At 43.3% G+C, this 14404-nt stretch overlaps 1 protein-coding gene across 2 annotated transcripts in view; it reads right to left on the bottom strand.

Annotated features, from left to right (window-relative positions):
* Window positions 1-14404, bottom strand: part of Dock1 (dedicator of cytokinesis 1) — a 484316-nt gene that overhangs the window by 414391 nt on the left and 55521 nt on the right. For both annotated transcript variants that reach the window (XM_051193215.1, XM_051193217.1), the window contains exons 3-6: window positions 10531-10571; window positions 7284-7339; window positions 3916-4012; window positions 1042-1190 (exon numbers count right to left, since the gene is read on the bottom strand). In XM_051193215.1, the coding sequence (XP_051049172.1) occupies window positions 1042-1190; window positions 3916-4012; window positions 7284-7339; window positions 10531-10571 (343 nt within the window). The remainder of the gene's footprint in view (window positions 1-1041; window positions 1191-3915; window positions 4013-7283; window positions 7340-10530; window positions 10572-14404) is intronic.

Genomic DNA, 14404 nt, shown 5'->3' with positions numbered 1-14404 from the left:
GGCCTTGGAGGGGAAAATAAATAAAGTCACACTTAATGTGACATTAGAGAACTTTCACATATGAAAAAGGTGGGGTAGGATTATGAGAAAACAAAATTGTTTAGTTATTCAGTAATTCAGTTATTATAGAAAGATCCTGTGACTTACCTAAGGGTCCTCAAAAGTGATGGGCAAGAGGCAAGCCCTGCTCTCTCCTCCACATTCTCATGTGTAAAAATGGGGAAGGGTGTGGACTACAGCTTAAGATTTTCACCACCTGAACACACTCTCTACCTAGCACCAGACAGCAGAACTCAGAATCCCAGGAGTGGGTCCTCAGATCCAGTATAGTGAAAGTTCCCCAAAGAATTCTGAGGTAAAGAGGCATCAGAGAAATAAAAAACCTGTCCATTCTTAAGGCTTCTTGCAGCTGTGATATCATGTGAACAAGCAAACGGGTACCAGGTGGGGGAGACCATGACTTCCCATCCTGGCTACTGATATGGCAGAAGTAGGACCAAAACAGTCATGTTCATGGTAGCCAACAACACAGCATGCTCTCCTCAGGACGCTTCCCATACACAGAAACTTTTCCAAACAAAGACGTGTAATTGATCTCAATTACAACTTATGAGAGCTGTGCTTCTGGCTGTTAGATCAGGCATGTCAACTCTAGAGAAAAGTTTCATGATGACATTTAACATCTAGTCTGGCATTCAGACCAAAGGAGCCACGGGAAATAATATAAGGCTCACTACTGCCCATCGACACTTGTCAATGTCAAATGTTATGGGTACAAAGTAAAAGCGCACTGAAGATCACAACAGGAGTGTGGACAAAACAGAAAAACTGGTGGGGTACCCCAACCCAGCTTCACAGCCCCACCACAGAGACCTTGAAGCATGACTGGGTAAGGCAGATTAGAATGTGAGCCATGCCATTATTTTGATATTTAGAAATTTGGTTTTACGATAAAATGTAATTGAGACATCCTCTAGGCTTAGGGTTGTGCTATTATCTTGGATGATTTAAGCATGAAATCATCCTTTTAAATAAACAAACCTGTTTCCATAATCAATTTTGGCTGTGACCTTCTTCTTCAGCTCTTTGAGCTCATCCTGGGGCAGTGTTCCAGAAAGGATTTGTGACCGCCACTCGATAAGGTCGTAGATCATGTGTCGTACACTTCGAAACATCTCCCGATTATCCTGCTATAGAGCGGGGTAAAAGGAAACTGTAAAGGTTCTGATTTAAAAAAACAGCACAGTGGAGATCCTACCAAATGGACAGTTCTTCAAATACAAAGAGAATATGCACTGCTTCCCAGGACTCAGTGACTGTCAGATGAGAAGCAAATTCTCACATCAAACAGAACACGTTTTATACGAGACTCTAAAAGAATTACAAGAGGTAGCACACCTCTCTGGACTGCATAATACACTCCCAAGCACAAAACACACAGCAAGAATGGGGCCTAGAGTCTCAGGATGGCCAGGAAGTTTCAGCATCCTGTGCACCTTCAATGCTTGAATGTGTGTTATGTGCAGCCAAGGACCCTATGAATGTGGTCTAACACAAAACTATAAGCTCACTTAAAACATAAGGAGACTCTTTTTCTCTAACTTCACTGCTCCATTGTAGAGCCTGAAACTCTGTAGTTAACAAAGACTGATATGTCACAATATCAATACGGTAGGCATGCCTAGAAGCACTGACTATTTTACTCTCCAAGTAAAATACTCTCCACTGGGGTATGGTCTTCAAAATACCCTCTGCCTGGGCCCCAAAAACCATGCCAGCTGACATATAGGCCATCCTGTACCAGTCTTCCCTGGGACACTGTGACCATTATAACACATAGGGCAGCAAGTATCTATCCATGAATACTCTTGTTGCATCTACATCAAAAGAAAACTGGCTCTTCTCAAGAAACCTTTTGTCTATTGGATTTGTGGTACCAAAAAAACAACAAACAAACAAAAAAGACAAAGCATCAAGTTTGCAATTGTTGGTATAACTCATCAAGGAGACTTAGGTTGCCTACAATGTTCTGCTTCTGAGCATCCAAATAGGACTTAATAATTATATATTGTGCATCATGATCCCTTCAAAAATTAAAATGTGGAATTCCTCTTGTATGAGCACCACCCTACAATATCTGAACCATGCCCTCCCTCACTATCTCATATTTGAAAACCATTTGAAAGTCCTCTTTCTAGGAGTTTTCAAAAGAACCTTACCACCTACCCAACACTCTGACAAGTTATTTTCTAGTCCATGAGAGAATGTATCTGATCCCCTGGAGTTGGAGTTATGAAATGCTGATACAAGTGCTGGAAATCAAATTCTGGTCCTCTAGAAAAACACCAAGTGCTCTTAATTGCCGAGCCATCTCTCCAAGCTGTTTTTATATTAGTCTAACTCTAGTTCCTTCCTTTATTTTTCCTTCTTTTCCTTGCTTTTATTTGTTATTGTTGTTTTGAGGTAGGGTCTCATGTATCCTAGATTAGCCTCATCCTTAATTTTTTTCAATTTATTCAACAAATATTTATTAAGACCTGACAATGTGCCAAGAACTACAGAAAGTGGAATGCAACAGAGACTTTGCCATGACCTCTTAATCTCCCTGCCTCCACCTTCCGAGTGCACGCCACCAGGCCAGACTCCTAATTTTGATTTCTTAAATGAAAGCTAAAAGAGGTCCAAATTAAGAATTTACTGCAAAACATGTTTCTTTTCCTCTTATCCTCCCGCCACCTACGTAGCTAAACTAAAAGAATGCATCTAAATTTTTAGTGCCGCCTTTGACTTGGCTATGCACAGATCTAACAACATAAATCCATCAGAGGTGAATTTGCCATTTGTAGAAGGAAACAGTTGATGGTTCAGGATGCTGACTGTAAGACAAGGAGAGCAATGCTCTCCACTCACGTATTAGTCCATAGCAACTCCTGTTTGTTGTGTGATCACATTTTTGCTTAAAAATTGCTAAGTTGAACATGAAATACCCACTATAAAATTGCTCAGATTTACACAAAACATTCATGGTTAACTTTACACTTTTAGGTTTGTGAGTACTTTGATGAACAATTACCACAAGTGCTTATTACTGAGCATTTATAGGAAACCACTGTATAATCAAAAACAAGCCTGCCCAGAGAACAGCTGTGGAGACTTTAGGAAGTTTTCTATGTTCCCGAAAAATGAACGCAGTGACTTCCTTCCAGGGCCCTTGCTCGGTGATAATAACATTAGCATATGAGAAATCAACACTCTGAATAGAAATACGGGCTTAACAAAAGGTAATCTTTGGCAAATATGGATTTATGTGCAAAGAAATGCCCCAAGGGAAAATGAAATGCAAGATGTCAGAGCTCCAACATCTCTGCATTAATAAGAACTGGACAACTGTGCACAGAGTCAGAATTTAAAATGTTCTCTGCCTCACCTCAGACACGATATATCAAGACTATCATATTCCTTGGACCATAAGACCTATCACTTACAGGTAGTCAGTGACAAAAATACAATAATTAGTAGTAACCCTCTAGTAAGCCTTCAAAACTAATTGATTTCAATGCAAAAGTAGGTTTTAATTTTCATGATCAAAATATACACTCAGAGGTAACCTCAACCTGACCCTCTCCTTCAAAGGCCTGACAGCATCTACGGTCCCCCTTGCCCAACATAAAGCAAGACTGATCCAAGGCCAACATCCATTTTAGTTCAGTTTACTCAATACAGTGAGCAAAATGCATCCCAATACAACAGAGATCAAGGCTTCAGGGTCCCCAACAGTAGCCAGAACAATGATCACAGTGCTTGCTCTGTCAGTGAGAAGCAAGCCCTGCATCAGAGGCTCTCCTCTCTGGGTTCCCAGAGAGGTAAAACTATGTGTTGGTACAAGGACCATAACCGAGCATCCCATTTCCTTACCACATAAAGTTGCCTCCAGATGGTGGACCACTCTCGAAGAGTTGTGGTGACTTCCTGTATGAGGGGGAGGTCCCCTGGGATGACAGTTTCATGTTGCCTGGGATGAAAGAGGAAGACAGTAGCTGATTCTGTGACTTTATTGGGAGTTACACCCAACTGAGTCCCTACAGAAGCTGGAGAGCTCAAATGGGGAAAATAAACAAACACAATTATGTTCAAATGTGTGAACAGACACACCTATGAATGGCAAGTTCTTTGTACAGAACAAGGGGATGTCTACCTGTTACCCTGCCTGTAAGTCGTGAAACTTGTGTGCTGGAGAAAGAAGAAGATGAGAAAGACTAGCCACTGAAAGTCTTCAGAATGCCAAGGGTTGAGAAGTGGAAAGTATATTCAGGATATGTGTACACCCATCTATTTGAGTGCCATAAACCACACCCAGGCTGTGTGTGCCATTAAAGTGCAGGTTTCAGTTAAGATTATTTTAACCTTTCTATAAGGTATACAACTCATTATATGATGATGCAGGGTGTAATTATCCTTGCTTAGATGTGAGTAAGATTACAGCTTTCAAGTGTTCACCAAGACTCTATCCAGTCCCACCCAAGACTACTCACTGAACTTTTCCTTCGACCCTAGGAGATTTAGCCCTTGACTTGGCGTTAACTCTTTATCAACATATACATTACTTTGTAGTATTTATTTCCCTGGATTTTAAAAACCACATCATTCATATGTGGTAGAAGTCAGGGAGGCACAGACAACAATGTCTGCTTTATTAGCTGTGGACAAGCTCATCAGATGAAGGAAAGGAGTCCCACCTGAGCATCACTAAAGGATGAGGGAGTCACAAGGCTAAGAAGTGGGAGGATCAGAATGGTGCTACCCCAACAACACCTGCCTATCCATTGTGAACACACAGGATGGAGGGAACGAGTCCTGGCTGTGTGTATCAGTAAGTGGGAAGGGGACACAGGCTGGAGAAAGGACACATCATTAAACAGAGAGAATGAATCCAAGAGCCATGCTGTCCAACATGGTGACTGCTGTCACTGAGAACATACTTTGCACTTAAACATGGCTAGAAGCATGGACTTCAAGTGTTCTGACCACAGGTAAGTAGGACCAGAAGGCAGTTTCTCATAATTACCTTGTGTGAACTAGCCTGAACTGCCACTCTGAAATATGTGTCTGCTTCAAGTAGCATATTAGACACCATAAATGCACACCATTTTTTATTTAAAGTAATTCTTTAAAAGACTAAATGGATAAGAGCAGGCTCTAAGCCAGAAACAGTAACTGGTTTTCTAGAGAGAGGGAAGAGATTGGGAGGTTGGATAGAGTTGAGATAAGGTGACATGTAACCCATGTAGCCATGGCATGAACTCCTGAGCCTCCTGCCTCTACCTCCCAATTAGGAGCTGGGATTTCAGGCATGTGACACCACTCCTGACTGGAGATCCTTAGGTCACTAACCACTGCCGAAGTGAACCAACCACAGGTCCAAAGAAAGATCAAGGTCAGAAGCCCAGATTCTAGCAATTCCTACAGGGATAGACCAGCTCAAGGTGACAGAAAAGGTGTGTAATAGAGTATGAATGAATAAAATATGATAATAAGCCTGAAAATTATGGCAGGTGGAATGAGGTAAAGGAGTGGTGGAATTAGCACAGGGCAAGAGGAAGGACCAGCAGAAAAGAGAGCAGATATCTGCAGAAGCCAAAAGAAACCAAGGGACTGTGGTCATCTGCCAGATCCTCCAGCAGAAGAATCTAAGGGGGTGAGGAGTGGGGGGAAAGCTGAGCAGCCAGATACAGTGGGAGCAGAAGTCAGGGGCAGAAAAGGAGTGTGGGGAATAAAGGCTGGCAGTCAAAAGCAGCACCAGGACATCTGTGCACTGCTCATGTCACACAGTACTGGATGCTCACCACACTGCCACCTGATCCCAGAAGACCAGTGGGCCTTGTCTGCCTGCTGGAAGAATCCAGATAATTCCACATTCCCATAATAGTATGCTGCTGAATAGATACACACGCGCGCGCACACACACACAGACACACATACACACACACACACACACACACACACAGACACTTTCATATACTTCAAAAAAGCTTTTGAAAAATTACTACTCCTATACAAGCTGACTTATATAAGGATTTTGACCCCTGCGCATCACATGTACACTTCAGTTATTTTCATCCTAAGGTAAAACTTCCTCAACTTCCTTTTTAGAATTTTGCATACAAAACATTTTATGTGTCTGAACGAATGCCATCTTGCAGGTCAGCACCATCCATGCCTCTAAATTATTCCCTTCACTCTAATTATGCGCCGGGGAAGTGCAAGAACCCAAGCCATCCTTTTCATATGTTAAAAGTACAGTGCTCAGAAAGGCAATTTTGTAATCAGCCAAAGAGATGTCATTATGCAGTAATCATATGATTAGTAATTTTATAATTTACATATTTAACAGAGTGTGAAGATGAAGCAGAGACCAAAAAAGAAAACATTTGAATGTTATCTCCCCCAGTTCACACCTGCCACAGGTTCCTGTTCTAGGAATGTCCTTTTTAGGACTTTACCCATCAGTCTGGTAACCTCCAGGAGCTATACACCTCAATTAGCTGACACGTGACTTCTAATGGTCCTAACTTAACAACCATTCATTGCCACTCAACTCTATATCACACCCTGCTGAGATTTCCAGGAATAAAAAGACTCAGCTAAGCGTCCAGGGTGGCCACTGCCATACAGGGTAGCTCATAGAGGAGACCCACATTTCCCTAATGGACTGCAGTTTCAAGGAGATGACAATAACCAAGGCACTGACCTTGGACTCTAATGGGTCAAAAACAAATGTGACTGAATCCCAAGTGCCTTTATTGTCCTAAACCAACATGGTCAAACACAGCTATTATCTTTTATAATAAGTTACTATTACTATCTTAAAATATATATGTATATATACACATACATACATACACACACACACAATACACGTTTGTATTATTACTTCTTAGATATAGTCATCCTGTTTTGATGTTTATAACACCTGTTAAATAAGAGACTTTACAGTGGTATTATATGTTGGGTTCTGGATGTGGTATGTTTGTGTGTGTGTGTGTGTGTGTGTGTGTGTGTGTGTGTGTGTGTGTACATGAATACAAGTGCCCTTTCTAGAGTTACAAGTAGTTGTGAGACACCAGACACTTGAAAACAAACTCGAGTCCTCTGCAAAAGCAGTCCATACTCTTAACCAACGAGCCATCTCTCCAGCCCCACTTCAACTTAGCCTATCACATATCTGGTAGCAATGCCACATTAATCATTCTAAAACTTCATTTAAATATCAAGAAAAGACTCACCCTTTTCCTTCAACAATTGCTTCTTTAAGATGGATATATGAAGCAGGAAATATACCCTTTGAGAGGGAAAGAGAGTTTTTATTATCAATGTGAATACTGACTGCAAATCAAACAATAGCCCCAAAACATGAGGGTATAGGGGGTTGGTTCACCATTAATTTTGCAAGTGTAAGCATCACGTATGACACAACGAAGAAAACACGAAGCAAAGAAAAGAATGTCCCAATCAGCTTGTATTTCAGACTGCACAGATGTCTTAGAATAATACAGAGACATGTTTGCAAAGCAACCATCTCACAAAGGCCCCAGATAATGTTCCCCTTCATAGGTCGCCCCACCTCCCCGCTACCAACCTTGGTGCTGGCACACCCAACAAGTCTGTTGCCAGAAACCAATTCTGATGATGGGCTCTGAAAGAGTTCCCCTTACAAAATGACAAGACAGTCATCAAAAGTTGATTTAAATCATTGATTGCCACTTGTCCACTGGTCACTGAGTGACAGCCATGGGGCCTTCATGCTCAGTCTCCATATGGAGGGGACAATGGTAAAAGGCCAGAAGAAAGGGTGAAGTTCAACCCATCTGCAAAAGTGCTAAGGAAACATGCTAGATTATGTTTCTATAATCATGGCTGTGGCTCTCCCATGTACAGTGTAAACACATGTGTATGTAGAGACATGTGGCCCATCAGAGTCCTGCGCAAAGGAGATTGTTCCTTGAGAAGAACTTCAGTATCAGTCATGTTCTGCAAAGTGCTAGAAGTTTATCAAAACCTGGTTCATGGGATCTAGAGCAGCACAAACCAGCAACTCCCAGAAGCTTGGCTCAGCACAAGCCGGAGACCACTAGTGTACATTGCAGAAATTCAGTAAGTGCCCTGGTGTTTTAAGGTATCTACTGTGGGAAGAGGAGCTTCTGATTGGAGTCCCCAGACATCTGCCAAGAAGAGTCTACAGCAGACATTCAGAAAGCAAGCTGCCAATAATGCTTGGAAGGAAATGGGACTCAAAGAGGGCTGAACGTGGTTAGCAAGTACTGCTGATCTCTACTTCTTCTGTCAACCGGCAAAGTGACTAGATTCCACACAGAGGAATACTATTGCATCAAGGGAAGGAGTCGGGGAAGTCGAGGCTGACCAATCAAGAAGTCCAAGTTATTCAATCCAGGACCCTGGTACCAAGACACTTTCACATCCCAGAATGGCTTGAAGGTGAACACAGAACAGGCAATTTTTCCATAATGCCAATTGGTGTGGGTTTGGATGTGGGGGGGGGGGGTTAAGACAATGCACAAGCCAGCCCAGCCCTGCCAAGTTCACAAACAGGAAGCCCTCAGTCTGGGTACTCAACATCGTGAAGCCCAAGGAAGGATTATGGCTGGATGAGATGGGGATGTGCCTGGAGATTTGAAATAAACGCCCAGCCCCACTTCTACAAATATCTAGACAGATGATGCTCATGCAGGACTCTAGGCCAAGACACCTAAAAGTGTTGCTTCTCTCATTTTGCTTGAAGGCACCTCACAAAACTACAACCAAACTCTGCAAGGCTTTCATTTCCCCATTCACCAACAGGGATCTCAGGTGGAAAACAGCAACACCTTTTTGCAGCATTAGGGCATAAAGAGGTGGAAGACCTGGGTATCCTGGGGCCAGGCAGAAAATCCTGAGGTTCCAAAGCACTAGAAGAATGGGAGAGAGCCCAAGATGGGGACGGGGTTGCCAGACAACAAATAAGCAGCAAGGAAACTGAGTAGCCTTCCTGGGCATGTGCTCATCAGAGCAGAGCAGGTTTGTCCTATATAATAAAGGAGTATTACAATCCATTTAAACATGGAGCGAGTACCTGTGCGTGTACATGTATGTACACACACATACGAAAGTCAACTTCAGGTGCTGTTCCTCGGAGCCATCCACCTTATTTTTTGAGACAAGGGCTCTCACTACTACCTGAAGCTCACCAATTAGACAAGCCTGCCTGGACAGTGAGTGCCAGCTAAACTCCTGTCTCTGTTTTCACAGTACAACTACAAGCATGTGCAACCACCCAGACTTTAAGGCTCTAAATATTGATGCTAGAGGTAGAACTTAGTCCTTAGAGGTAAGCACATCACCACTGAGAAACCATAACACTTCTAATCTCTTGCCTCCTGAAATCTTCAGCCATGGCTCCCCGCTGGACCCTTCCCTAGTTGAAATCCATAAAAGGATGGGCAGTTTCAAAGCCTTCATGGAGCTCTAGCCAGGCTGGCAAAGGCCAGCCCAGGCCTCTGAGGATGCAGAGCAGGGAGGCCCTGGCATGGAAAACACTGGGCTTCCATAGCCCCATTATATACTTGAGATCACAACAGAGAGTCCAGTTGGACACAATAGTAATGAGAGGCCAATTCTGAGAAGCAAAATGAACCATCTGTCAAACCCAATCAGATATTAAAACATCCAAGTTAACATGGATGAACTAACCACAGCTTAGCATGGGCATTCCTACAACAGTGTGGCATGACAGAAGAAAAAACATGAGCCATAATTAGGTCTTGTGAAGCTAAGAATGTCAAAGCCACACACCCTTGTGTATGGGTGTGCCCTCTGCAATATCTGAGGAGTAATAGCATGCTTTTGTTTCAGATATTCATAGAATCACACATGCAAATCACCCCAGAAAATCGAGCTTTTTCAACTTGACTAAGCCAGTCTGAAAACTGCCATGAGGCAAGAGGGAAATGGCCATGTGTGAGCTTTGCAAACTTGTTAATTTATCAAAGATTATATGAAACTGGAAACTATTTGCAGCATTTCAGTTTCCAATGTCATTACACTCTGTTCATGGCTACACACAGTGGTTCAATGAGATGCAAAATTCTATCAGGACAAAAAGATTCTGCCTTTCATGAGTAGAGGTCAATAGCACATCAAAGCTTAACAATTCACTCCAGGAACTAACCACCTGGCTGAAATGTCATTTGTGGGGACAGGGTCTCACCACATAGTCCAGGCTAGCCTAGTACTGAAGTTCTAGGTATGCAACACAATTCCCAGCTGAAGTTGCAATTTCTACAGACATACATTACTCAGAAGAAGCCAACTCATGGTCATTGTTATTTTGTTTTGTTTTGTTTTAATCTCAGCCCATATATTTGTTAAATTCCAAGAAACAGACAGGTAAGTAACATACTTAGAGACAATTAAGAAAGAATTAATTTCCTCTCATGGTTTGATTTATGATGAGACATGTTTAATGAAAGGACTTACCTTCTTAGACTTTTTCCTTAAGGTGTAGCCTCTGTACCACCCTAAACAAACACAGAAATTAAACAGTTAATATACAGAATGTAGAAGGGTCCAAGCAAAATCTTCAAGGTATGCAGAAGTTACCACCCGAGGGAGCGATAACCACTCTAAGGCCTTAGAGAAGTCACACAGGGCATGCCACCCTCTCTGCACCTCTGTGTGCGCCTCATCTGTCCCCCAGCAACAATCTGAAGTTAAGCCCTAAAAGAGGCCTTGTTTCCAGTAGGTTCCTCATGTCTGCAGTTCCTCACCCTTGCCTCTGCAGATCTGGCTCAAGATCTCTCCAAGTGTAACTTCCAGAATCTAGTATCATCAAAGGCTGCCCAACAGAAAGCCTATTGAGGGCCTACTTCCTCCCTCTGCAAGGCTCTGCCCTGAGGCAGCCATAATCTTCACAAAGTACTTCCGAGGCAAAGACAGCTCTCAAGGAAGCATGAGAGCCAAGCACTCAGGACCCCTAACCCCCTTAGGGGTTGGCCTGGCTCCAACTTCCTATCTCTTCCAAGTGGCAAGAGAAGGAAAGTAGAGAGTGGGAGGAAAGACACTCAAACTGTTCATTCACATCAAGCGCTGAATGAAAGAGTCCTCCACAGTAGACCAGACACTGCCCATGCTATCTCCCAGTAAGGTTAACTGCAAAAACTCATCCCTAAAGATGCCAAGAAGTCTATGGTCACAATCCCACCAGGCCAAGAAATGAGATAGATAATTTCTTACAAAGAGTGTAGGATTGGCCCTGGTCACCTTATTTCCCACAAAGCAACTCACAAGCTCAAAGACATCCCATAACTCTTTCCCATGGGAACAAAGGGAACCTGCAGAGCATCAGGAAGCATTTGGAGGTGAATTCTGAGACAGTCAACCACAGGGGGTTTTATGCACTCATCGGTGCCAGATTCCAATGACTAAAGAGGACCACAAGAGCAAAATCTTGGAGGGTGGGATGGAATGACACCACGTGGCAGCAGTGGGTCCCTCAGCCCTCTTCAGAAAGTAGGCATGAAGAGAGTGACTATGAACCAGAAATAATGTATTGACTAGAACAAACCCTCAGGTGGTAATTAAACAGATATATTCAGAAAGAGGAACAGGAACCACAGGAACCCTGGAAGGATTTAAGACCCAGCTAGGGCCAAATGAACCCACTCTGCTCTTTCAATGTGAGGACAAAACACACTGAGTGGAGACACACCTGTTCTAAATGTCACACATCTGAAGAATGATCTCCAAATAGTCACTGTTCAGAGGCTTCAGCCAGACGAGCCTAGAATCAGTGCCTACATGTTACAGCATTGCAGACTCCAGGCAATGGGACTGTAACCTAGTGAGTTATCCAAAAGCTGTACTGATGAGTCTAGAAGGACTGTCCTGTAGACTACTGCTGCTATGTCCTTCCCACGCATTCAGCATTAGTATGCTTTTTCCCTCTTTTTCCCTGGAAGTGACAACAGATTGATGTTCTAGAATATCAAAGAAGGACCATGGAGTTGGGGGTGGAGGTTGTTAGCAACCAAATGGAAAAAGGGACAAACTACATAAATGATGCATCAAAGAAACCCAAGAAACTACACATGTGTGAAGAGAACCCAAACTTATTACTAATCAATTAAGTGAAAACCCAACAACCTCCTACAGCCGGCCCAAAATAAAAGTGATGGAAATAAGAGGATACAGGACATGGCAGCCTGGGCATAGAAAAGAATGCAAACAGCAGCTGCTGATGAACACATCAGGCACCACCACCACCACCATCACCACCACCACTACCATCACCACAAAGACACATGAACTCTGAACCCAACACCCATCCTGCGGAAACAGCCTAAAGACAGCTGTGGTTCTGCACAGCTGGACAGACACAAGATGCTCCTGACAGAAGGAACCTGAAGATGGGACAGCTGAGTGTCACTACAGAACAGGAGGCAATGCTCACATGGCAGACAAGCCTAAGACTAAAGAGCCTCAGACAAAAAAGCAAACATCTTAAAGAGGGGCCAGTGAGACACAGGACAGCTGTAACACACTCTCCTAAAGTAAAACACACACAACATATAGGGCAAGAACCCAGGCACATGAAAAGAGGCAGGATTTTTGGGCTTTTTTTTTTTTGGGGGGGGGGGTATTGTTTGTAGATACTGAGCTATAGAGGTCTAACTTAGCATAGCTAGCTGGCAGTCTCTTTTGTAATGGAATTTCTAAGCTAAGTGCTTCCCAGCATGTTGTTTTAGGAACTATTGCTTCATCAAGCAGGGCCCATTCACTTGCCACTATAACCTTCCTACGCACACCAATTACAGACATAGCCTTTGCTCATGACCCACAAGGCACCTAAGACAAGCAGGGCTGAGCTACATGGAGTGTGAAGAGGAGGGTGTCACCAAGAAAATGAAGAGATGTGACAATATAGCTATGAGAGGAGGGGACAGGGCTTGTTGGCAGGGAGATACTTAGCTAGAAGATAACACAGGGTATGCTGCTGGCCTCCATGTAACCCACCTATACCAAAATGAGACACCCACTGGAAAAACAGGTGAACATGTTAGAAATGCAGAGCTCAGGGAGGCCGCAGGCCAGCACGGGAAGTTGGTCAACCATTTTGAAAGAAAATACATCATTATCACTTAAAAATCTGAATTAATTGGATTTAGTTGTGACAGCTACATCAAAAAGATAATTCCCTAACCTTTTCACAATGCTTCCAGCTTCCCCTGGAACAGCATCCAGCATTGGAGAAACATAGCACCAGAGTCCCTTCCTAAGCACCTGGGACTTGTGTTCACATGTGATTGGTTGGCCCCCAACAATGGGCATGACTTAAAAGCAAGAGCCTGCATTGTGTAGCCATTGGAAGGTTTGCTCCACAGTGACATGACTTGAAGGTAGTATCTTACTTGGCTGTATCAGGCCTAGCAAACCTTTTAAGAGTACTGTTGTCTATAGCATTAGTGCTGAGAGGTGCATTCAAGTTTTTAAAATTGAGAAAGGAAAAAAAAAAGAAATCTCATAATGTTTTAACTAAGTGTATGGTTTTATGTTGGGCTGCACTTGTAGCTGTCCTCGGCTGCTTATGTGGCCTAAGGGCTGCAGCTGGACACCCTCCACCTCAACACGCCTCACAGAGCAATTAACCAGAACTTAAAGGTTAAGTGTGGTCTCTGAACTGTGTGTGATGAAGACTAATCATCTTAAAAGGAGAAAAAGGAAGAAAAGGAGGAACAAGCCGGCCCACCTTGGGGAACAGAGAAACTTAGAAGTTACAATTTTTGCAGCATCGTCTATGATGATATCCTGTATCACAAAGAAAAATCATCAAGGTTGATAAACAGGGGAGAGAGAGAGGGGGAGGGAGAAACAGAAACAGAGAGGGGGGAGGGAAGGAGAGAGGGAAGAGAGGGAGGGAGGAAGAGAGAGAGAGAGAGAGAGAGAGAGAGAGAGAGAGAGAGAGAGAGAGAGGTAGGAACAATGCCAGGCTCTAAACCATGACATGAGGCAAAACCAGAGCCCAGACAGAGCCAGGGAAGCACACCAAGCAGTGCTCTCATTTGATGACAAAGTCATCCAGTTTCCGGAAGATGCAGTTAATGTATTTCTCAGGCCAGAGTCTACCAAGAAGTTAGCTTTCCAGGAAGGGAAATGCATTTTGTGTTCAAGCGTCTTCTGTAAAGACTGCAGTGTATAAATGGGAACCAAGACCGGCCTACAAATCAGCCCTGGCTGGCGACTCGTCGTGATGTCAGCCTAGAAGTCAAAGCCAATGGCAGATTATCGTGAAGTTAGTGTACAACAAGGCCCACTGATGTGACTCAGGATGGCACTGCTGAAAGGGGACAGTCTC

The sequence above is a fragment of the Phodopus roborovskii genome, unplaced genomic scaffold (assembly GCF_943737965.1).
Source record: "Phodopus roborovskii unplaced genomic scaffold, PHOROB, whole genome shotgun sequence".
NCBI classification, from domain to species: domain Eukaryota; kingdom Metazoa; phylum Chordata; class Mammalia; order Rodentia; family Cricetidae; genus Phodopus; species Phodopus roborovskii.
The sequence above is the reverse complement of the archived record's forward strand: the minus strand, read 5'-3'. Positions and strand labels throughout refer to the sequence as shown.